Source organism: Equus przewalskii, chromosome 5 (genome assembly GCF_037783145.1).
Source record: "Equus przewalskii isolate Varuska chromosome 5, EquPr2, whole genome shotgun sequence".
Classification (NCBI taxonomy): domain Eukaryota; kingdom Metazoa; phylum Chordata; class Mammalia; order Perissodactyla; family Equidae; genus Equus; species Equus przewalskii.
Genome location: NC_091835.1, coordinates 41,080,040 through 41,104,143, shown reverse-complemented (window position 1 = coordinate 41,104,143; position 24,104 = coordinate 41,080,040). Strand labels below are relative to the sequence as shown.

Here is a 24,104-nt window from a genome sequence, read left to right as displayed (position 1 = left end):
CCTTCGGTAATGTCTTCACATGCATGTATTGATCAGTATTCATCTGAAAACTTGAGGGGACCTGTCTTCTGACCTCTGGAGCTTTGTGTGCCATTCTCTTCTCTCCATTATTTGACTTGCAAACTTTAGCTGCCTTAGCCTTCCTGGACTTCTGGGCTCTATCTTCTCTCTTCAGGGAGACTGCTGAGACCTGCATGAGTTCTCCTCCTTCCAACACAGCCTGGAAACTACCTGCACTACTCCAGGGCAGTCAGGGCTCACTTTGTTTCTCATCTCTCAGGGACCAGTCCTTTATTACCTGATGCACAACATCTTGAAAACTGTTCTTCATACATTTTATCCATTTTTTCAGTTGTTTTAAGTAGAAGATTAAATTCAGTCACTATTACTTCATCTTGGCTGGAAACTACAGATGATATTGGAACACTTGGAGAGCTTGTTAAAACAGTATGCAACTTGAGCCATACTCCAGTCTTACTGATTTACAGAGTATAGCAGTGAGGCGAGGGTATGACTCTACAGTTGTACACTAAAAATACGCCAGGTATCAGGTTTACAAAGTTCAAGTTAAATTAGACATAATGCTTGTTTACAAAAGAGTTCACAATCCAGTGTGAAAGACTAGTTCTTATGGTATTCTTATGTATTAAGTATAATATCTATATACAGAGTGTTACGGAGCGTCATTATGAGGAAAGGCATCCAAATGTAGCCCCATGGTGGCCAAGGGAGGGTTAGCAAATGCTTCCGGAGAAAATGAAGGAGGAAATTTGTAAAAAATGGGCTGGAGTTAGTTGCATTAGTGGAAATAGGGGAAGAAGAGCAGAAGACAAGAACAATCCAAGGGGAGAAAATACTGTTATGAAGGCTCAGAGGTGCAAGTTTGCATAATACATTTGGGCGATGCAAATAGTTTGGAATGGTTGGGTCAAAGTGGAAGAAGAGGTGGTCTGGTCTCCATCCGTAAAAAGAGACTCCTTTATCCCCAACATTTATGCCTTTCAGTGTGGGGGAAGAAAGTAAAAGAGAATAACTCATTTTAATTGAGATGGGTAGGGTAGTGAAACATGCGATCATAGATAAGTCCAATTTTCCCTCAGAGCTGAAAGTGTGTCTCATTAATTCATCCATTTATTCAAAGGTTTATCAACCTTCATCAGAGGTTATTAAACATCCATTTTTCATCAGGTTTCATGCTGGATGCTAGGGATCCAGAAATTTGTAAGACTCTATAATTTGACAGTATTTTTTAAAATTGTTGTGTGTCTTAAACATTTTCTATGTAACGTATTTCACTTACTAGAAAACCTCATTCTGAACAGTATCAATTTCAGAAAAACAATCAGTGACTGCTTTGAGAGGAGAGGAAATTTTCAGCTGAGCTGAGGGCAGTGCCTAATAGTGAATGTAAGTGAACCCTGAGCGCCAAATGCCAACCACTGTTGTAAGCACTTTCGATGAATTAACTCATCTGATCCTTACAGAAATCTTAGTACTATTACTTATTACTTATTTTAACCATTCTCTTGTAAACATTCTCTCTTTCCACATCATAAGTTGTCTTTCCACATATTTATTTTACCAGGTACTAATTATTACACTACCTCAAGAAATAACAAAGAAAATCCCAGAGACCTTGAGAAGTAGAGGTGGGGTCACTGAGAGAGTTGTGGGTGGTAGGAGTAATTGTTTTTCCCAAGTGGATGTTTTTCAAACTGCCAAAGAATTTTCCCAGAGAAGTGAGTCAAAAAGGCAGATATGGCAGTATCTCCCTAAACTAGTGTCTACAGTAGTAAATTCAAGAGTCTCTTTGAGCTATGTCTACTAACATGAACAGCAACATCTTCCTAGAGGCAAGCTTGAAACAATGTCATTATTAGGCCATCCCAAGTGTAGTTTAAAAAATAAATAGTACCAGAAACCAAAGAGTAATCACATGCACGATTTGTCATTTCGCCCTTATGAGATCAGCCAATACCTGTAACACACTTTCTGTAAAGCAGCTAGCAGGGGCAGTAGGATGGTTTCTGTCCTGAACATTTGAAAGGAAAATTGCCACTTGTCCTTCTAGACTTCCTCACACACTCAATGGAGGGCCTGAAAAACATGGATGTCAAGGACCATGCTACTACATTCTATGAGCTGGAGACGAACAAGGCATCTCCTGATGCCTCCTGACTCACAGGAATAATGTGTTTGAACACTTCAATGCTCCATCTGCCTTGTGCATTTTAATTTTCTCCCTTGGTCTATGCTGAGACTGATGTACACAGGACCACAATTGGACGATGAGTATTCCAGATTACAAATCTTCTGATGTTTCAGTCTAATTCTTCATGTGATATCCCAAATACTTTTTCCTAGAAAGGAAAAAGAGAAATAGATTCTTAAAATTCCAAGTTTGATTCACTGTTGAAGTGAAAACATATGCCTGTTAACTCTGCTGTCTTATCCCAGGCATGGCCTGAGGCTTGGAGACTGTGTTTGGGTTGGGGGAGGGTTTGGAAAGGTGACTGGCATCTGTGGTATGCCTGAAAGGAAAACATCAGCTAAGGACTTAGGTTGCACTTCCAGGGCTAACAGGCTCCATGGGAAAAGGCTTTGATTCTGTACTGAAAATTCAAAAGAGTAGATACTGCAAGGTTAATGACTACGGAGGTTGCAAACCTCTCCTTTCACAGTGCTGTAGAGTGGGTGAGGTTGCAGGATTGCAGGCTAACTATGTGAACCATGCTCTACAGTGAGGAAAAAGGGCCAAGGAATCAATTAAAATCTCATAGTAGCTTATTCAGCATGCTTGGTAGATAAAGTTGCTATTCATTCATTTGATTGATTGACTCATTCTACAAGTATTGGCTGAACATCTGTGTAATGGGAATTATGAGAGGTAAAAAGAGCATAAAATATGTAATCCTGCCCTCCCAGATTTGCAGTTCACTTGGGAAGATTAAATACTGAGATAGTTAGTAACCCTGAACTCCTGGAAAGCTTGTGCCTGGGAATAGTTTTCTTCCTTCCACACTGCTACAAGGACACCCCAGAGAGCCACCAAAATACCTGGGGCCAATGGAAGGCCATGGAGGCTTGCCATTCATGTCATCTTTCCTGTTTAGGGAGACTGAGCTCAGGTCTCAATCCCCATCTCCTTCACACTTTCATAGCTCATATCAACTCCTAAATATTCTTTTATCAACATCCTTCTTTATTTTTTGCAACTCTTTCTTTGTCATTTTGGAAAAAATAGTCCTTTCTCTCTCCTTTTTCCTCCTCCCAATTTCCAGCTACATGCTCCAAATTAAACCTAACTATGGCCAAGACTTAAGATTAGGATTTATCATGACCTGGAAAAGTAACCTAATAAATTCTGAATTGAAACTACAAATGATAAAGAACTGGTGCCATCAACTTTTAAAGCCTTTGAAAATTCCCTTTATTATTTCTACCAAACAATCTATTTTCTCTGATTGGAACAGATTTTCTCTCTGGTACCGGCAGCAAAATTAAAAAATAAGTAAATAAAAACTTTCATCGTCTTTTTTCTTTCCTCTTTTTATTTGCTTACTAGAATTAGAACTGCTATTTGTCATAACACATTTATTGAAATATACCATAAAATTCATCCTTTTAAAGTATATAATTCAATGGCTTTTAGCATACTCATAGAATTATGCAACCATCACCTTTATCTGATTTTAGAACATTTCCATCACTACAAACAAACCTCCTCATCCATTAGCAGTCATTCACCCATTCCCTTTCCCCAAAGCCCAGGAAACCACTAATCTGTCTCTATGAATGTGCCTATTCTGGACATTTCATATAAATGAAATCATACAATATATGGTCCTTTTGTCTGACTTCTTTCATTTAGCATAACGTTTTCAAGGTTCATCCATCTGTCAGGACGTCATTCTCTTTTATGACTGAATAATATTCCATTGTGTGGATATACCACATTTGGTTTTTCCAGTCATCATTGATGAACATTTGGGTTGTTTCCACTCTGGCTATTATGAATAATGAATGCTGCTATGAACATTCATGTACACGTTTTTATGTGGACATTTGTTTTCAATTTTCTGGGGTTTATACCTAAGAGTGGAATTGGTAACTCTATGTTTGACATTTTGGGGAACTTCCAAGTTGTTTTCCAAAGGGACTGGACCCTTTTAGAATCCAACCAGCATACCAGAGGGGAGGGGGGAGGGAGGGGGGGCGGAATGGGGGTGATTAGGGACATGTGTGCGGGGATGGATTGTAATTAGTCTTTGGGTGGTGAACATGATGTAATCTACACAGAATTTGAAATATATTATGATGTACATCTGAAAGTTATATAATGTTATAATCCAGTGTTACTGCTATAAAAACAAAAATTAAAACTAAAAAAAATTATTAAAAAAAAAGAATCCAACCAGAAGTGTATGAGGGTTCAAATTTATCTACATCTTCACTGACACTTGTCTTTTTTATTTTAGTCATACCATGGGTATGAAATGATATCTCATTGTGAACCCAATTGGCGCTTATAATCTCTCTGGAAAAAAATATCAAGAGGCCCAACAGTGATGGTGTTTTCCTGTATATGATTGTGGTGCAACCGTGAAGTTTAGTAAGAGGGCAGAGGCTGGCGAGGACCTTGAGCTGGAGTGGTCAGGAAAGGCTCTGGGGCAGAGGAGGGACCGGAGGGAGTCGTGGACGGAAGAACAATTGACGCTGAAATGATGTGGAATCCATCCTCAGCATAAGTTAAGGCTGCTCAAATTTAGAATACTTAAGAGCCCTAGTTGTTCAGATCAGCTACTTAAGGGCCATCATATCTGGTGCAAAAGTGAAAAATAGGAAAGAACAGAAGACTGGGTAAGCCCAATGGGCAGCCACTGAAGACCATGGTGGGCACTTCAGAAGATCAGCTGCACTTTCCCTCTGGGAGCCAAGAGATTAAACCTGTTTGGAGGCCCCAGAGTCATGCTGGCCATGCCTAGAGCAGACTCATACTTGTTGCTGGCCCCTGGACCACTCTAATGGAAAGAGGACCAAGGATAATGAGGGGCAAAGGTGTGTCTTCTGAGGAGCAACTTGAACAGACAAAAATGCCCTAGCCTTGCTGAGATTTAAAGCCCTGGGGTAAGGCGTTTTGACAAGGTTGACCTTATGAGGCCATTTGAACACAGCACTTTTAAGGAAATCTCAAAGGATGGGGATAAAGGATGGGCGAGAGGTTGAGGCTGAGGCACAGGGGTGAAGATGTCTGTTTTGCCTAATATCAGATAATTAAAAACAGATGAAAATTTAACTGTTTGCTTTTTAGTTTGTATCGAAATGTCCCTGTCAAAATGTCTGGGTTCAAGCAGCAATGACAAAGTGTCATGAACACTGAATCTCTGCATGAGTGTTAGCCCCACACCCTGTCAGCATCTGAGAGGATGGGGAAGTATCTGCCTCTCCTTGTCTCACTGCCAGACTTCCAGTGCCTGCAAAATTTGTGAAAACAGAAATTATATCTATCTAAACATTTTATATCTCAACATCTCTTCATTTCCTGTTACAGCTGACCAGTCCCTCTCTCCCCACACACATACCCTACATGCCCTTTGGAAGCTCAGTAAATATTTATTGATGATGAAGATAATCACTAAAAATATGTTCCCATCAATGGGATAAATCTCTTGTCACTTAAGTGTCCTAAACCCATGAGAACTGCTTCACAGATGTGTTCCCTTCACTTTAAAAAAAAAAACAAAAAACTTTCCACCCCATTCTTCTGAGTTCTGGGAAGACTCATATTTCAATAGGATGCACTTACCCATCCACCATGCTGCTGGACCCAGGGTGAGAAGTTCTCTTTCAGGTACTTGGTTCCAAAGCCCAGCACCCTATTCATGGGGTGGTTGTCGATGGCAGTGAGTTTGGCCATGACGTCTATCGCGAGAGCGGCCTTAAAGCTCTGAGCTTTGACCTCGGATTCTCCCCTGGTGTCCACACCCCTTAGGAACTGGTCGGTAATGGTCTTGAAATCAGAGTAGGCCAGCCCATCCTGGAAGCTGTTCATCAAACCCTTCTCTCTCTCCAGCTGCGTACAAGAGAATAAGCCTTCAGTAGAGCTGCTTGGCCCAGTGAGGCAGTCTCCCCAGGTCAACAGTGGGCCACTGAAATACCCAAGGGAAAAACCCTGGACTCTAGCACAGCACCCTGCAGAACTGGATGGAGCATGTTCCTGCTCTGGGAATTTCTTTCATTGGGACAAACAAGTGATAAAACTGACCAGCCCATTCATTCGACATTCAGCAAACGTTTTCTGAGCACTTACAGTGGGCAGGTACTGCGGGTGATTAAGACCCAGGCCTCACTCAACGGGCTCACAGTCTAGTGACAATTGCAATATCGTGCCAAGTGCTTTGCTAGAGGTCGTGTAAAGGACAGAATTCAAAGCCTGGAAATCACTGTCTTGGCTCAAACCCCTGCTCCACCTCTTACTAGCTGTAGAATCTCAGGGAAATCACTTCACCTCTCAGCGTCAGGTCTGTCTTCTCTAGACTGGGATGATGACAGTACTTATACTAGAGAGTAACTGAGTGAAACACTTTGCATAGTGCCCGACATGGAGAAGTGCTCTCGAAATGTTAGTCATTTTTCAGGATGCTACCAGAGCACAGAGGCGTCAGGGAAGACACCCTGAGGTGCATATATTCACTTAAAAAAAACCCAAACAAACAAATCCACCGATTTCTTTCCATTATTATATTTTACCTCATATCCCTCTCTCTTTTTTTTTTTTTTAAGATTTTATTTTTTCTTTTCTTCCCAAAGCCCCCCGGTACATAGTTGTGTATTTTTAGTTGTGGGTCCCTCTAGTTGTGGCATGTGGGATGCCGCCTCAGCATGGCCTGCGCCCAGGATCCAAACTGGGGAAACCCTGGGCCGCTGAAGTGGAGCGCACGAACTTAACCACTTGGCCGTGGGGTTGGCCCCTTATATCCCTCTCTTGAACCTTATGTCTCTCTGCTTTACCTCCTTTGGACTACCGTACCTTTAAAAAAATCAGTACTGCCTCTACTTCTTTTGAAAAATCAGAGCTTGTGTCATAAATCCTCCTTATAAAGCCATCCTTGCAATATCTGTTAATATGATGGTTGTCATGTGAAAACAGAAATTCTGTAGTGAGCAGGGACTAAATGTTTGAAAATCCTCTAGTTCTGTCCTTGAGGAATGATGTGCTGAGCAGATTTGCAACAAATATTCTTTCTAAAAGGGATATTCTGCGGATGAGTCAGATGCTATGTAAAGATTTTGGTGGAGTGGTGTTATTTTATGAGCCCAGCTCACCCCCCAACTTCTGGGAGGTGCAGGGGCCTATGGGAATTATCAATCTGAAGCAGGAATGACCAGCGTCCTCCACACCAAGAATGGGCTGCTCCTAATCAGTGACCAGTTGAAGAAGTTAGACTCAAAACCTCAGTGGGTGGCTGGAAGCCTGCACTCTGCCAGAACAGTGAAAGAATCAAACGCCAGGAAGAAACGCCTTCCACAGAGTACCCCTGCCCGCTTTGGTTGCACCTGCTCTTTGACCTCTCACGGAGGTGCAGGGTGAGCCCACATGTGCTCTCAGGGATGGGCAGCTTTGTTCACCTCTGTGGCCATGGTGGGGCCCCTCCCCATGTCACTGTCCCACTCTAGTGGGAACTCACACCCACACAGCACAAGTCAGACCTTCGGTGTTCCTACCACAGTCCTTTACTGGGGAACCACATAAAGGGAACAAAAACCACGCTTTCCACATAAATAATGGAAAGTATTGCCCCAAATCATCAAGAGAGTGCCTCAGGCATAGTGAGGTTTTTTAAAATGGTAATTTGTGGGGTGAAAATGAAAGCATCTCTCTTCATCACTGGAGGAGTCACCTTCATACCTCCTCCCATCCCTGGGCTCCCTGACCTACTGCAAGTCACTGCTTAGGAAGGCCAGGAAGGAGGTTGTCCCAAGAGCCATAGAACCTTCGAGATGTAAAAAATCCTCGAGGATATCTAAGGGATCCCTTGCAGTTCATGTACTGAACTGCTGGCTGGTTATTGGCCTCTACTTGAAATTCTTCTAGTGACAGGAAGATCATTCCTTCACAAGGCAGCCCTTGGCTTTGATAGGCAGCCCTAAGTGCTAGAAAGTTCATTCTTAAAATGGGGAGAAATCAATTGCCCAATAACTCTTACCCATTGATGTTAGTTCTGGGGAAACACAGGGTGTCCTTAAATCATGCACCATGTTCTATTTTCTGCTTCCTCTGCGCCCCTATCCATCCTTTACTTATGGCCCCAAAGCTCACACACCCCCTTCTCTTTTCTTTAGTCTGATATCCCCAGTTTTCTCACTATTTCTCATTCGGCACCATCTCCCATGACCTTCACCCTCCTGCACCATCCTCAGGGCGCACCTCTAACAAAGGCATTGAGAGAGGAGCCGCTGAGCATGCTGTTATTAGGGTAGGGAGGCTGGTCAGTTAGTGCTGTTTCCCCCTCCTGCAGAAGCCCCAGAGGGCCTGACTTCTTCCCCATGGACCCTGGCAAAACAAGGGAATGGGTCCACAGGCCAGCCCAGGAGACTACTCAGCAGTCTGCGGGTGGTGGACGCGGAAGAGATTGTGTTCAGAAGCTCTTCCGACTCTAGTGGGGGCCCGCTCACCAACTCTATCTGAAGGCAACTCTCACGTGTTCCCTATCGGAATGGTGGGTCTCCACTTCTAAATGGCAGGAAATCCAAAGTTCTCCAAGTGACGCTAACCCTCCTCCCTGGCTGAATTGCTAAGAACAGTCCAGACATTCTAGGGAGAGGTTTCAGTAAGGACGCCAGCCTTGAGCAGCTGCGGGACACAGATATCCAGGCTGCAGGGCAAATGCGAGAGTCTAAACTTCCCTGAGGATCAGTTACACGGGGAACTAGATTAATAATTCTATTCAGCAAGTTTTAATTTATATTGGTGTCTTTTCTTGCAATAACAAAGTTACTTTTTTCATTTCCAAAAATTCCAAGGAGGCTCCAGAAGGTTTACTTATGTTTTCCAAAGTGATTCATTTTTGAGATGCTGCCAGCATGAAGAATTTTCACTCCAAGGGAAATAAAATTTAGGACTAAGTGGAAACCAGAACTTTGAAAAGGCATACAACCTGGGGTACAATTCTGTTCTCATGTCCCAGTGTGCGGGCGCAGAAAGAAATCACATTTGTTCAAGAAGCTCCCTACCTCTCTTTGCAACTGATCCCCTGAATATTTCAGCAGCTCAACGATTTTGGCTATGTTTTGGTCTTCTTCATCTGTCAGGGGAAAATTCCAGTTATTTCTTTTAAGGAAAAAAAAATCTTAAATTTTTCCAGTAACAATGCTTGTCTGGTTAGATATTAGGAAGAAGTGTGCTTGCTTTGTAATTCTTAGCAAATTAAATTTTGCCTCACCTCTTTGTTCAGGCACAAACCCTTCCACACACCCTCTCCTACAGTGCCCTCTTTCCTTTTTTTCTCCTTTTTTCTCTCAGCCCCCCAATTCTCACCATGAAATTCATCATTACATTTGCTGTAAGAATTTTGTTGATGTGAGTTGCACTACATATGATCCTATCTTTAAAGATATTTAGGAGAAGTATCTCTCTGGTCTTTAGGCTTCTCCTGAACAGAGGGTGCCTTTCCATATGGACACCGTAAATCTCCTATTTGATCATGTTCCCCCTTGTGCTAGCTGCTAGAAGGTGTAGAGACAAATTTGTGGTCCTATCTAGGAGGCAGTACTGTCTTCCTGGCCTGCAGTTTTGAAACTAAACTCATTCCATTTTCCTGCTATTTTCTTTTTACATTATCTTTCAAACTTGATTTATTTTATCGAAACCTTATCTTAAAATTTATACTTTGTATGCCGTGTCTTTACAACAAGGTGGGGTATAAGTAAATAAAATTTGGAAGTTCTTCCACTTCAAAGCCTAACACGGCAGATAGAAAGATGGCCACAGTTGGTGTGTTGTGTGTGCAGTGGAATGGGGGAGGTGGCGTATGATTGTTCTTGTCTGAAAACATGCTAACAACTAAATTTGATGAAAATGGTCATTGCTATAGAACAGAATCCAAACAGAAAAGCCAGTTACAGAGAGAACAGCACTTTTTTGCTGTTGGCACAATCTCTGAAGTCACTGAGTCCTCATGTTTGTCCCAGGTAAGAGGGAAAGAGGTGCCAGGAAATTAATCCAGCACATCACGTCCCAAGAAGGTCTCTTGAAGGGCAAGGTAAGAGGTAGGTGGGAAGTCTGAGACTGAAGTCACCTGGGAGAAGAAAGAATGTGTGTTTCCATCGCCCATGTGTAGATTTTACCTGCTGCTGCCCCTGTCTGGGAACGTTGCTGTAAGAGTGGCCCGAATTTCTCACATGCACAGAGGATGAGAGTCTTAGCTTTAGCTTGGTTTGGGGTGTTGCTTCACCTTGCCCAGCACACATGAGATGGCGATAAGTGGAGATGCTTTGTTTTTCTCAGACTCAGAGGGCTCTCCTCTCCTCTGGCTCCTCTCTCTAGGCCCTGGCATAGTTTGTGGTTCCAATAGTACAGCACCGGGTGGACAGACCCACCACTCTGCTTCCGGGTTTGGGAGACAGCAATACCTTTGGAGGGAGGACTTTTGCCTTGTGCTTTGGCATGCTGCCAACCAGCATGCCACCTTTGTGACATGTCATGTGATATGTCACCTTTGCTCCTCATCCTCCACTGGAATTTGAGGAAAGAGCCATGAGCGAGGGCCATGGTTAGTGAGAGATTTGGGACTGAAATTCTCTTCCTGTGGCACTTGGTCCTGTTCCCCTCAGCTCCGGAAGTCCTGCCAGTCTGATGGGATCTACAGTCCTAGCTATTGCTACTGTTTTGGTGACAACTGACCCAGTTGGGTCACTACTTCTCAGTTCTGCTTCATATTCTGCACCAGACCTGGTGTCTGACAACCCGCTTCTTTTTCACAGGAACACAAGGCAATATTAAATTACAAATCTCTGGGTGGACATTCCATCTACACCCCAAGTACTCCCATGAGCAAACTGGTCCTTGGCCATTGCTACCATGGTCACATCTAATACTGCATTTCCCCCTGTGGACAAGGTTGAGTGCATGCTCTGTACTTGCCCCTCTCCCTCAGCGGGAGACTTTTCTTTGGACTTAGTGGTGAGCTGGGTATGTTGCTTCAATCTCCTGGCACACACACCTGAGCTTGGGCTGGTCTCTTAAACTAGAGGCCACTGCCTCCAGCACGTTGCTGTCATGCCCTTGGTCCGGGTCAGCAGAGATTCTCCAGTTGCAGAGCCCTGAGCTAAATAAATCCATAAATGCTCATATACCTCTGCCTGGCAAACATCCAACCCCACACGAACACTCAGAAGGGAAGTTTACCTTTCTTGGCGCTTGCAGCTGTAGACTGGGAGCACTCGGGCTGAGGGGGGTAACCCAGTTTAATAGACCCGTCAAGCTTGGCGCGTCTTCCATTCTTCCGGGGTTCTTCTGGAGGCGGCCAGGAATAAACAATTTCAGCAACTCGGTTGGCAATGGAGACAACTTTGGGATCCACAGCTGAAACAAGACAAAATGATGCTGAGAGGCCCCTCTCAGAAGAACCTTGTCTAGCTCATTGGTATGCACAGTTGCCGGAAATGAAAAGACCAGCCCAGAGTGAGAGGAAACTGCCTGGGAGTGTGTGGAGGCGGGAGGCCCATTCTTCACAAAGCACTGGCAGTTGCCTGGCAGAGGCTGGGAAGGGTGGGGGATACACAGAGGAATGATTGCCACCTTGAAACAATTGCCCTTCTGCACCCTCTTTTTGAAGTCTTGCAAAATTAGGGTCCCCTTTCCCCTTTGCAAAGGAGGAAACACAAAAGGGAGTGCTTAGTTCTTTGCTTGAGGGAATGCTCATTATGCTTTTATTTTTATTCTTTTTTTTCTTAGACATCCTTTATATCTTGGAGAGCTGGCCCTTATGTGCATAGGAAGGCATTCAGTAGTTGACAAGCCTTTGGGGGTTGGTCACTGAGGAAAGAGAAATATGTCTGCTCTCAGGCCATGTTCATTACTCAAGCCCATTGTCAAGTAAACTCGGAACTCCCCTAGCTCGTATGGTCACATGTCTTCTCTCTCCTCAATGTCTACTGGGAAACATCCAATTAAAGCTGATAGGTCCACAAGGATGCATAGAGTGCAACCCATGGCCTTCAAGAATTTATAGTTCAGAATTTATAGTCACTTATTTGCACAACTAACTATAGAATAAGGTATTTTGGGACATAAAGGTTTAAATGGTATTGGCCCAATGACTGTCATAGCCTGTGAAAGATGTCAGCTTTGCCCCTGGTCAGGGATGAGTGGAGAGGGCAGGCAGTGTCGCTGAGTTGTTCAGGAGTAAAATTTGCATTGTCATTTTGTCATTAAGTTGTTAACTTTCAGAAGCTGGTACAAACACTGGCTTTGATACCCTATGGGGCAGTCATATCATGTAATGTTTGAAAAACAACACTATTTAATTCACAAGACTTGAAGAAAGTGACAGAGCGGGGTTTTGGCTGGAAGGGTGGGGGTGCCAGGGGGAAGTCCTGGGCTTTGTAAAACAGGATAGATGAGAGGGGCAAGGCCTGGGTCCCGGGAGGGATTGTGTCACGTGAAAAGCAGGTTTTGACATCTGTGGAGCTGCCAAGGTGATTTCTGGTCCTCTTTCCCTGGATTCTTCCATAGCACGAAAGCTTTGGTGCTCGCCCTTCATCCCTCGGGGCATTCACTGAAAGGCCATGGGAACTAATGCTGTGTCCATACGCCTTCCTTTAAAAAAAGACACTATGGCTTCCTTAAAAAGCCATATTTCTCATGCTCCGTCCATAGGGTTCAAAAACACAAGTGAATTACAGAGAGAAAAATTGGACAGGTCAAGGAGACAGGGATCAATGCTGTTCCTTCCCATTTTAACAACCAAACCAAATATGCTTTCCACTCTTAAATCACCTTATTGCAGCCCAACCAGCCTCCTCTTGAATGCTGGCCATCCATGGCCCCTGGCAAGGAAAGGGCAAGAGGCTGGAGCCCAAAGCCAGTGGGAGCCTTCCCTTGTGTCCGCAGGAGATGGGAAAGGAACGCTTACATTTTCTACCTCTCAGGCCTTGTGCAGCCTGTCTAGGGTGACCAGCGCATGGCTCTTCCACTGGAAGTCACAGTGTGCCCATCTTGCACTTAAAGGAGGCAGACGATGGCCCCCAAGCTCCCTCATCCTCACCCTCCAGCCCCCACCATGTGGCAGGGCAATCACAAGACCACTAGCAGGCTCAGAAGTACCCAATCTGACTAACCTGTGTACGGTGGTTCATTTTCTATGAATTGGTGGGCATGGAAGGACGGATGCAGATGAAATACGTGCAGGAAAAACTAAAAGCAAACACGTTTTGACTCAGATGAGCTAGTTCTAGTCAAGATTCCCATCTTGAATACCTTAATTTTCCCTTCTCGTCAGAGTTGGTCCCATCTGATAGGCAAAGGAAGATTGGATGGGGTTGGGGAGAGAACAGAAAGACTGCCCATCCTTTCAAGTCTATTTTAGGGGGTCACTGTGGGGCCAAGAAGAAAAGCAGAGCAGGGTTGGGAAGGTGCCAGTCAGCCTTTGGCCTGAGGCATTTGTTTTAAAGGGATGGGGCAGGGAGTTTGGGAGAGATTTCCATATAGTTGAGACTATTTCCCATACAATTTCCATTTCCTCCTTTCTTAGTAACAGACCCCTGAAGTGTCAGAAGTAACAATGGATCCAGCTGAAAAAACTACATTTCCCAGCCTCCCTTGCAGTAGGGCGTGACCAATGAGATGTGAAAAGTTGGGTGCAGTTTTAAGAATGCTCTCTAAAAGAGAGCTGAATTATCTAGAAAGGAGACACCCTTTTGTTCTTCCTTTGCTTCCTCTTTCTTCTTCTTTGAAATGTAGACATGATGGCTGGAGTCCCAGCAGTTACTTTGGAATATAAGGAATATAAGGTTGGAAGCCACTAGCTAAGGAAGGACAGAATAAGAATCTCTAATGACTGGGAAGCTGCCATATCAGGCCTGGGCTACCCAACTTTGGTCTTCTTTTATGGTCTCTCTTTATTATTTAAGCCACAGTTATTTGAGTTTTCCACTATATGTTGCTGAACCTAATCTTAACTGCAACATTCCACATGTAGCGAATCATAACTGTGGGGAAACCAAGATTCAAGAGTAAAAGAACTTGGGTTGATAGTTTCTAAATTTGGCGTCGATGTTCATTTTTCTACTTTTAAGGCCTCTCGCTACTAAATTTTCATCCTGGGACATAACCTCATAGTTCTCACTTAGCCTGGTGTCTGAGTCCTGGAAATGGCAGCTCAGGCTAAATTGTGACCTTTAGTTAAAAGAACCCAGGTGAAGCCACCTGCTGAGCTCTGATTTCTATGTGGCAAAATAGAAATAGAATGCAAGGCTCTCATGAGTCACATCTGACATGAAACCTGCTAACCACCCAGATAGTTAACAAGAAAGAGAGGAAAGAGAAACGTGGGAAGAGAGGATGCTCTGTACATAAATGTTTAAAGCTAAGCCTCCTTAGGAAGTAATAATTTCTACTTTTTTAGGGATATCTGTATATCTATATAGAGCTTGTGAAGTTTTAGAAAATAAAAAAGGTCAAATGATACTTCCATAATATTGAAATACAGAATATCATTTATTTCAGGAAAGCTAGAAGACGAGAGTCTGTAAAATCGTCCTCTGTCTCCTGGCAAAGTCCAGAGACCAGGCCAAGCAGAAAAGCCTATTTAGGTGCCTCCAAACTGTTGTTTGCTCCAGAGCTCAGCCACCACCCCCAGCAGAAGGAGTCTGCTGTACCACTGCGGGGAGGAGGAGCGCCCCAGATAATCCGACCCTAACTTCTCCTGTCCCAAATTCTCTGTCGAATGGGACATGGAAGTTTCCTTGATCATAGTGAATGATCTAAAGTTGTCCACGTCAGTCACAGCATTTAAAATTGAGACATTACTGCCACCTGTTGACTAATTACTGACAAGTTACACAGTCCAATCAGCCCAGCAGGAGGGGGGGGTTTCTTTTAAAATCTGGGCATCGGGCACTGGGCTTTGGGCACGGGGCATTGTTGTAGGGGAAGAAGATGCTTATGCCAAGGTCTGTGGATGAAGGGCCATGCTCCATGATAAAGCCTTTTGTGAAAATCTTTTATTCAACATAAGTATGTTGTCTCACTGAGGGAAGATTTTTGTCAAAATGCTTCTCAGTTCTTTTTTTTAGAGTGGTTTATACTTTGAAAAGTATTTTTGTATACAGCTACCTGATATTTCCATCCACCGTAAGAGGCGGGAGGGATGTTCCAGTATACAGATGGAAACACAGAGGCCCAGAGACGTGAGTTGACTTACCTTAGGAAGAGTGGCAGCCTGAGCCCCTGTCTGGGACTCTCCTTTAGATTGGTCTCTGGCACAGAGGATTGGGAATTTGGGCAGCAAGATTATTTATAGACCATGGAGCGAGAAAACCAGTCCAGTCACACTTCACTGCCATCCTCTTCTTTTCTACTCAGTCTTGAGAAATGTAGGGCAATTATTATTGAATTTTTATAAGTTGGGAGACTGAGGCACAATGAGTGCCTGCCTAAGGCCACATTACTAGCTGGGAGGAGATGAACATGCACACAGAGGAGAGAAAGATTCGGTTGTGGGACGGAAGGAATTCTCAAAAGCTTACCTTCGTTCTCTGAGGACTGTTCCACATTAGAAAGGGACCTCGATGACTGCCGACTGCGAGGACCCTGATATTCCGCTACTCCTCTACCCTGAGCGTAGACCTCTGTAGGTGAGCTCTGTGCATCTTCCCCCTTCTCTATGACTCCAAAGAGTGTTCTCCAAGAAGACTTTTTCTTGGCAAGGTTTATAGTCTTCTCACTGGATTTGGAATTTCTGCAAGGCCACGGCACCTGTGTCCATGAATCGTTTTCTGAACAACTCGCCACTACTTTCTGGGACAAACTTCTTGTTCTCAGCGGCTTTGGTGAGATGACAGTAGAGGTGTTCTTGAAGACATGTTGTTTGACATAGAACGCCAAGATTTTGAATTCTATGCTGTTTGGATCATCATCATCCAGGGGGATCTCCTCCAGGTCACATGCACTGGTGGTGCACATGGCGGGCCTGCAACAACAAAGTCCACATGCATCCTTCTACCTGTGGGCAATCTGCTCTTTGTAGGTTGGGAGAGACAGAGGTAAAACTCAATAAGCATTTATTGAGCACCTATTCTGTTTGTGCTCAGAGGCAGGGGGTAATCAGAGATGGAAAAGCCAGGGTTCTTTCTGAAAGTCCCATCTTAAAGAGATGAGGAAGAGAGGCATGCACATAGATAACTCCAAACAGAGAGTGAGCTAGGAGCTGGAACAGAGTTGCAGGCAGCCCATGTGGGAGCTGGAGGAGGAATGGAGAGCTACCGATAGGGTGAATGAAGGCTCCTTGAAAGATACAAAGGGTTTAGACCGGTGGATGGATATTGGGCTAAGAACAGGATGGGCAGAGGGTAGACCATGGGTGAACTGAGGATGTGTTTGAAGAGTGGTGAGAGAACTGTATAGAATAAGCATGTGGCTGTGGATAGCTGGGGCTCAAGGATGCGGAGGGACAATGAGTGAAATGGCATTCGGGGCCCCATTAGGGGGGCCTTTGAATGTTGGGCTGAAAGCTTTGCAATTTCTCATGTTGATTGATCAGTACATTTCAAAAGGAGCCTAGACCGTGGAGGGCGGTTAAAAGTCTTCTTGGGAGAAGTAAGTGGGCAAAGGGGGAGGCCACTTAGGGAGAGGGCAGTGTCTGGGGTCCCTGGTCCTTCTATCCTCTCTCCTTTCTTTACCCTCTGCTTTAGCTTGTAGAGGTTTGCTTCTGTTTCTTGCCGTATTTGGCATTCCATGTGAGATTTCATATGAAAAAAATCCTGCTATTTTTTACAAGTTTGAAGGGCACTGGTGGAGGCAACGGAGAGCTTTTCGAAGTTTTGGGTGGAGAGTGATGTGATCACAGACGTGTTTTAGAAAGATTGATACCAGCACTAAGATGACAGGGATGGAGGGGTTTCATCTTTATTTTCATATGAATAACCAGATAGACGTAATAAACCGATTTTGCTCGGTTTAAGCTTTCATGATGTAACTGTTTTTCTGGTTTCCAGCTAGGAAATCATTTCTTTTTGGTTAATGTTTTACTTTGCTTTCTTCTGTTGTGTGTTAAGGACTACATTTTCCTTTTCGTCCCAGATGCCAGAAAGCCCAGATCGACCAACTCTTGTTGGATTAAAATTTCATAGGCAGTGGGTGGACTGGAAAACAGGCTGGGCATCTCAGTCTAACAGTCCTGAGTTCAAATTCTGGCCATACCACTGACTAGAGCTGTGTGACCTGGGGTAGGTTACTTCACCTCTCTGAACTTAAGCTTCCTATAGGTAAATTGAAAATAATAATAGTTGTATTACAGGAATACTGTGAAGGTACAAGATAATGCATTAGAAGTCCCAATCCAGAACCTAGCTCAAAAGTGGTAGCTATTATGTTTTTTCTAGTACAACTGTCATCCCAGGCCCTCTGACTCTGTCCTGGATGTGGCTCTTAATCGTGTTCCCTTCTCTTAACTGTCCTACTTTAAGACTGTCTTTTGGCATGTGAGCTGGTGTGATAAAGTGAGGTATAGTGATACTAATGGGATTGACTGGCATATTCCTTCTTTTCTCTCCACTGTACCCTCTCATCCCAAAGATGGGACACTGACTGCAGACAGGGCTGGAGGCAGTGTGACAGGTACAGCTAAATTGGATTGGGTGTCTGGAGGCCGATGGTCAGGGCTGGCTCAGCTTCTAACTTGCAATGTCCTTGGGCAGTCACTCAACCCCCTTGGTCCTCGGTTTCCACATTGGATTGTCTCTAACTTCGCCCTCCGATTCGATTTGAAGGAGGCGTGGGGGCTGAAGTAGCTCCCCTGCCAGCCTGCCGGATGCTTCCCGTTTCCATCCTTGTTTCCTCTCCTTTATTTGGAAGATGTTCACACTGGCTGATACAGAAGCTGTTCCTCTGCAGAACTGCTCCTTGGCGAGGCCCTGAGAAAGCCATGGGCCCTGGCTGGGTGAGTTCGGGAGGGGACTGCAGCGGGCTATGCCAGGACGTCAGGTGCAGATGGAGGGGACAGAAATGGATTTCCCAGGGTGGCCAAGGGCAGAGTTGCAAAACCTGAGACGGCTACTACACACACAGACACATTCACACGATTCCTAAGCCCCACAAACCCGGCTCAGGTAACTGAATATAAGCAAATGCTTGAGGGCTGTGGTGCAAAGTCGGGGCATGACCACCAGGCTTCCTCCTCCCTTCTGTCTGTTCACATTCTTGTCCTGTTCCAGGGCTTTGGTTTCGACAGTCCTTCCCTCATCTTCTCCCAGTTTCACACTCACTATGCACCATGGCCAACCTTTCGCTGTCAGGAGTTACTTCAACATCTGTGCAAAGCATGTGCTCCTCCCATCTTTTCCACCCTCCTGCCTCCCCCTTCCCACCCTCCCCCACACGCATCCTCTCAGGTGAGCAGTTCACCCCTCTCTCGGTGCTGGGTTAAGTCACACGCCATGGGGATCTTCTGCCAGGTCTTCCGGTTTATCTAGATATAAGTACCACAAAGACAGGCATGTTTGTGTGCTGTTTTTTCTGTGCTGTATGCCCAGTGACAACAATTATGCCTGATACAAAAACGCACTGGACAATGACTTGTGGAATTTTTTCCTATTCTGAGATTGTCTGGGTTCATATCCTGACTCTACCACTAGCAGTGATGTGACGTCTCTCTCTATGCTTCACTTCCCTCATGTTTAAAACGGTACCTATTTCACACTCTTATGAAGATGAAACGAGTTAGGAAGATGAAATGATTTAATATTTGTAAAGCATTTAGACTAGAGCTTGATTGAAGCGTTTGAACAAGTATTTGATTTAAAATAATATTTATGAGACCCACTTAGGGCAACACTGTTCTAGAAGAGCTCCAAGGAGTTTTCGGATGGTCTATTGGGGTGAGCGCAACATTTGGGATGAAAAGATAGGTTGAAGAATTGCTTTTCATACTTAGTGGTAAAGGAACTCAGGCAAATCACTTAACCTCTGTGAGGTGTAGTTTTTCCATTTATAAAATGTGATTCATATTATCCAACTTGCTGACTATATAGGAGGATTAAATAACAAACTGTGAAAATCCTTCATAAACCATAAATAATAATACAAGCATCAGTCTGTACAGAGTAGTGGTTAATGCGCTGGTCTCTTGATTCAGATGACCTAGTTCAAATCCTGGGTCATCTGCTTACTAGCTGTGCACCCGAGCATATTTCTTAATTTATTAGTGCCTCCACTTTCCCATCTGTAAAATGGGGATGAAAAACTCCCCTGCGTCATCAAGATGGTATGCGGATAAAAAGAATTAGTATAAAGAATTAGTATATGTAAAGCACTTAAAATAGGGCGTAGTCGATGACAAATGCTCAAGAAATATTGGTGTCATTATTCGCTAAAATTATATTATTTTTATAGGGTGCCTTTTCTATAAATTTTAATATGTTTATAGAAGCAAGCTCAAATGCAGCAATTAAGGAAACTAGTGACATGCAAATATTAGGTTTAGCACAAAATCCATACTCTTTTCCTCTACTTTCCTATAGTCCTATATATATATATTGTGTGTATAGAAAGTTTATATCCTGTAAGACATGAAGACTGGAACTTCTCTCCCAGTCTTCTCCCAGAAGCTGGGACCAGCTTTCCCAGCACCTAGCATAATGCCTGACATGTGGTAAGTTCTCCACAAATATCTGATGAATGAATGAAAAGTGATGATAGAGCTTCCAGGTAAAAAGCAGCGTGTCCAGTCAAATTCGAGTTTCAGGTCAACAACAGGTAATTTTTTAGTATAAGTATCTCCCAACATTGTATGGGACATACTTATACCAAAAAAGTATTTGTAGTTTATCTGAAATTCACATTTAACTGGGTGTCTTGTGTTTTTATGCAAATCTGGTTACCCTGTGAAGGAAAGATGTTGCTGAGAAATATTGAGAGCTGAGGTACATGTAAGCGAGTAAAATGGACCAAGAATCAAGACTGAGCAACCTGAGACAAGCAAGAGAATGAGCCAGAAAGAGTGAGGAGAGGGCAGCTTATGTGGTCCAAACTCTAGGCAGTGGACTTGGCGTTGAAGGGGCTGAGCCAGGAGGACGCCAGAGCTGGACTGTGTCAGGAGAGGATTTACGAGGTTGTATAGTCAAAGCTTCCTTTCAAATTGGGCAGCTCAGGACGCTGTAGGCAGGAAGTGCACGGCCGACAGGAAGTATGTCCTTGGGGTAGGAGGGTGGGCCCTCTCCTCAAGCCATAATACTATGCTTCTGAAGAAACCTCCATGTAAGTTAAAGAACAAATAAACAAAACCTTTCTAATGTAGTATGCGGACTGTAAAATTGTGTGTGTGTGTGTGCACGCGCATGCGTGCCTGCTTGTATGTGTAGTGGTGTTGGAGGGAGGGAGGGTCTGACTTCTTTAAGAAACAAGTTTGCTAAATGCCGATTCAGGAGCAACATCAGAAAAGGGGGGAAACCATTGAGGTCAAGATGGAGCACACAGGCCTTCCATTTGGTGAGAGAAGAGATTTCTGTTGGGTTACAGGCACTGGGTACTTGGCCCAGCTGACAGGCCAGCCAAGGAGGAGAGGGCCACACAAGCACAGCAGTGCTCAAGCGACAGTGTTAGCTCAGATGCTGAAACATAGTGAACAGGTGCAGCGTCGTCCCCCTGCGCATGCTCGTCGTGGGTCAGGGGCGTGCTGTGGTCCCTGTGGAGACAAGCCTTGTCTCAGAGCCGTGTGAGCTCGTGTGGCACACCTGTCGAAAGTAAAAGCCCAACTTTGGGGTTTATGGGCACTTCCATGTCAATTTTATGTTTATGTTTCTGGACAGGAAGCCCTGGGTGGGGGCCCTGGGTGTTGGTTCAGGGCCTGGAGGGCGAATGGGCTCCGGAATGAGACCTGCGAGCTCGTTCTAATTCAGTGACTCAGTGGACACAGCCCTCCCTTCTCCTGTGTATTTACATACCCTCTCCTTATCTAGAACAAACCAGGGCAAACCTACACTCCAACGCAAGGTCACAGGCCTTCTTTCATTGGCCTCTTTTCCTTCCCCGAGTGCTTTCCCTCCAGCCCCCTGGATGGCCAAGGTCCTCCCAGCCTCCGCAGCTGTCCTGAGGAGCAGCTGTCCTGAGAAGGCCACCGGCGCCTAAACTCCTGCTGTGGCCAGACCCCTTTGGGGATTTTTCTAGCCCTGGCTTCATTTGTGGAGGTTAGATTGCACTTCCCTTCCCATGGCAGATAATGGATAAGCACACGGAGGACACAACACGAGCGTGTGCTCTGTGGTTCCACTCACAGAGGCTGCCACAGGTTGCCGGGGTAAGCTGGACAGAACTCACACTAGGTTCCCCTTGCAGGGCCTGTCCCGGGTGTGAGGGGCGTGGAGGAGCCCTTGGCAACAGGCTCAGCCAAAGAGCTGACTTCCATTGCCCTGGATGCATAGACGAGGCCCGAGTGTAATTCAGGGGTGTAGATGCTCATCCCCAGGGAGGTTCCCAGGACACCTTTTGAGCTAAATTTTGTCTGGTTGCCTTGAGCCTGCCCCTCAGCACCCTGTGTCCCCTTATGCCCATCAGAGGCTGCCCTATTCTTTCCTCCCCCGAACTTCAGAACTTTGAGCGTCTCCTTCTTTCTCCCCTGTGTGTCATCTCTGAGCATGACAGGTTCTTTAATCCTAAGGGTGAAGTGAGGTATGAGGTAAAACGTCTTAACTTCCTACAGTAGAATCTAAACTGAGAGACAGAGCCTTAGGTCATATTAAGTAACAAAGGACTAAGACTCTGAGTGAAGAACAAGGGGGCAGGGAACTCAAGAGTGGAGGGAGTTTTGTAGAAAGGAGGGAGAGGAATTTCCCTTTTTATCCGGGGCTTGTACTCAAGGAAGTCTCTCGGGGGTCTGCCAGGACTGGACCTTGTGCCTGAGTTCCTACAGTTCCTACAGCTCAAGACTCTGGGCTCAAACCCAGGGATTCCCACCCTCAGCCCCATCCCTACTCTAGGGGAGGGAGTCAGCATCTCCATGGGCTCCTGCCACTGACCAGCTGTCATGTCATCACATGCCTTGTCACATACTCACTGAAGAGGACTGCTTAATGTTACAAATGTTTCATCCACTTATATATTCTTAACCATCCCAAACCTTCTGTAGCAAAAGAGAAACTTAAATAGCTTTCTTTCTCTTTCCTTGAAACCTGTTTTACTTCCTGAGACTTACATAATAGGAACTTAATAAACTCAGTAAAGGTCTCCCCCAGTTAGGTCACCTCATTAGTAAAGCCAGGACTCAAGACACACTGTGTCCTCCTGGGCAGCTGAGAATGAAGACCAGTGCCTCCTGGTGTTACCTGGTCTCGAAGCTGTCAGTGGCTTCTCCGGCTGCAGCTCGGGTAAGGATCAGGTCAGGAGGGATATTTCTGTATTTGAGTCTCTCTCCACGAAAACTTAAGAGGTAACTTTCACCACGTCTTCTTGGCTTCTCATTGAGGAAGGCTCGTTCAATGTAAGACTACATCCAGATGTAGCCTCTTCAGGTTTGGGACTGAGGCTGAGGAAAGGATTACCACTTCCTTGTTAAGCCCCGCCCCTGGCTTTTTACTGGAGGAAGGACTGACCTTTGCCCATGTAATTTAACTCTAAAAGGAGTTCTGTATCATTTATCAAGGAGTCTCACTGCCCTTAGGGACAATTATGTGGGTGTTTTCCTGATAGTTCTTTACTTTCTTTCCATTTCATCAGTTTAACGAACGTTTACTGACTGCTTCATATGTGACAGATATTGCTCACATGTTTAATCTTAACAACAGTGAGAGGCAAGTGTTATGATCCCCATTTTACAGATGAGGAAACTGAGGCTCAGAGAGGTAAAGTATCTTGCTAACGGTCCCTATCAGTTGACCTGAGATCCAAACTCTGGTCTTTCTGCCTTCAGGCTATACCATGTTACCTCTCCTATGAGATTCAAAGATGGTATTCAAATAGAACCACTGAAAAAACTTTAAAAACAGAATCCAACCCCAGCCATAGAAGAAGCCACAAAAACTCATTTAAAGACCGAATGTCACAATTTTAGGGATATAATTTCCTATGTATATGAAAGAAGAAACGGTTAAAAATGATTTTCCACTCTATCCAGATTCTTAACTGAAACAGACATTTATGACCATACTTGTGATCTTGAAACCGTGAGTGCTGGCTGGTTGAAATGTGAAGATGAAGGAAGTGTGAATGGCGAAAGAGGAATTGAAGTTAATTTCAAAAAAAAGTAAGGGAAGAACTGGCCATTTAAATATTGGGCAAACAGATCCTTGAGAGCCAAATGAAGTGTGGTTATGGGAAAGTAGTTCCTTTGTGACTCAAAGTGAATTTTAACTAGCAAACTAATATTTGTTGCGCATAACATTCACCAGTCTAGTCAACTGAAGGGGCATTAAAGAAATACTAAGAACGGTTATTCTTTTTTTAAAAAAACTTACAGTCTTTTTTGGGAAGATGAGATATATTCATTTGAAGCAATTTAAGAATTGACAAATGCATATAATCAATAACTAAATCACCTAGTATGGACTATGGTTGTTATTGGAGCTCAGGGTTATATAATGCCATGACAGTGGTGTGGAAACATTCAGAATCCCACAAGGTCTTGGCAAGGTAAGTATGGGCACAAGGAAGGGACAATTGGTACAAGGAGGCAGGCTGGTTGAGGACAGAGAATCTTCATTAATCATTCAACTTGGCACCGCCCACACCCAACAAGCTGACGCATAATAGGGACAGGACTCAAAACATGTTATATATTAAAAAACAAAACTAAACCTGCTTTTCTCCTGATTCTAAAAATACACAGTGTTAGAGAAAGTTTGTAAAACGTAAAATGACTTACATAAGATAAAGACCACCGCGATCCGGTCAT

At 44.4% G+C, this 24,104-nt stretch overlaps 1 protein-coding gene across 3 annotated transcripts in view; it reads right to left on the bottom strand.

Moving 5' to 3' along the window:
- Positions 1-1,557: 1,557 nt before the first annotated feature.
- The window catches only part of BCL2L14 (BCL2 like 14), a 40,983-nt gene continuing 18,436 nt past the window's right edge, over positions 1,558-24,104 (bottom strand). The window contains exons 3-8 of one of the 3 annotated variants that reach the window (XM_070619116.1): positions 22,540-22,739; positions 15,751-16,193; positions 11,408-11,584; positions 9,235-9,305; positions 5,807-6,073; positions 1,558-2,360 (exon numbers count right to left, since the gene is read on the bottom strand). In XM_070619116.1, the coding sequence (XP_070475217.1) occupies positions 2,322-2,360; positions 5,807-6,073; positions 9,235-9,305; positions 11,408-11,584; positions 15,751-16,186 (990 nt within the window). In that variant the 5' untranslated portion in view covers positions 16,187-16,193; positions 22,540-22,739 and the 3' untranslated portion in view covers positions 1,558-2,321. Of the gene's footprint in view, positions 2,361-5,806; positions 6,074-9,234; positions 9,306-11,407; positions 11,585-15,750; positions 16,195-22,539; positions 22,740-24,104 lie in introns of all 3 variants that reach the window. The other 2 variants (XM_008513527.2, XM_070619115.1) reach the window with 2 other exon arrangements.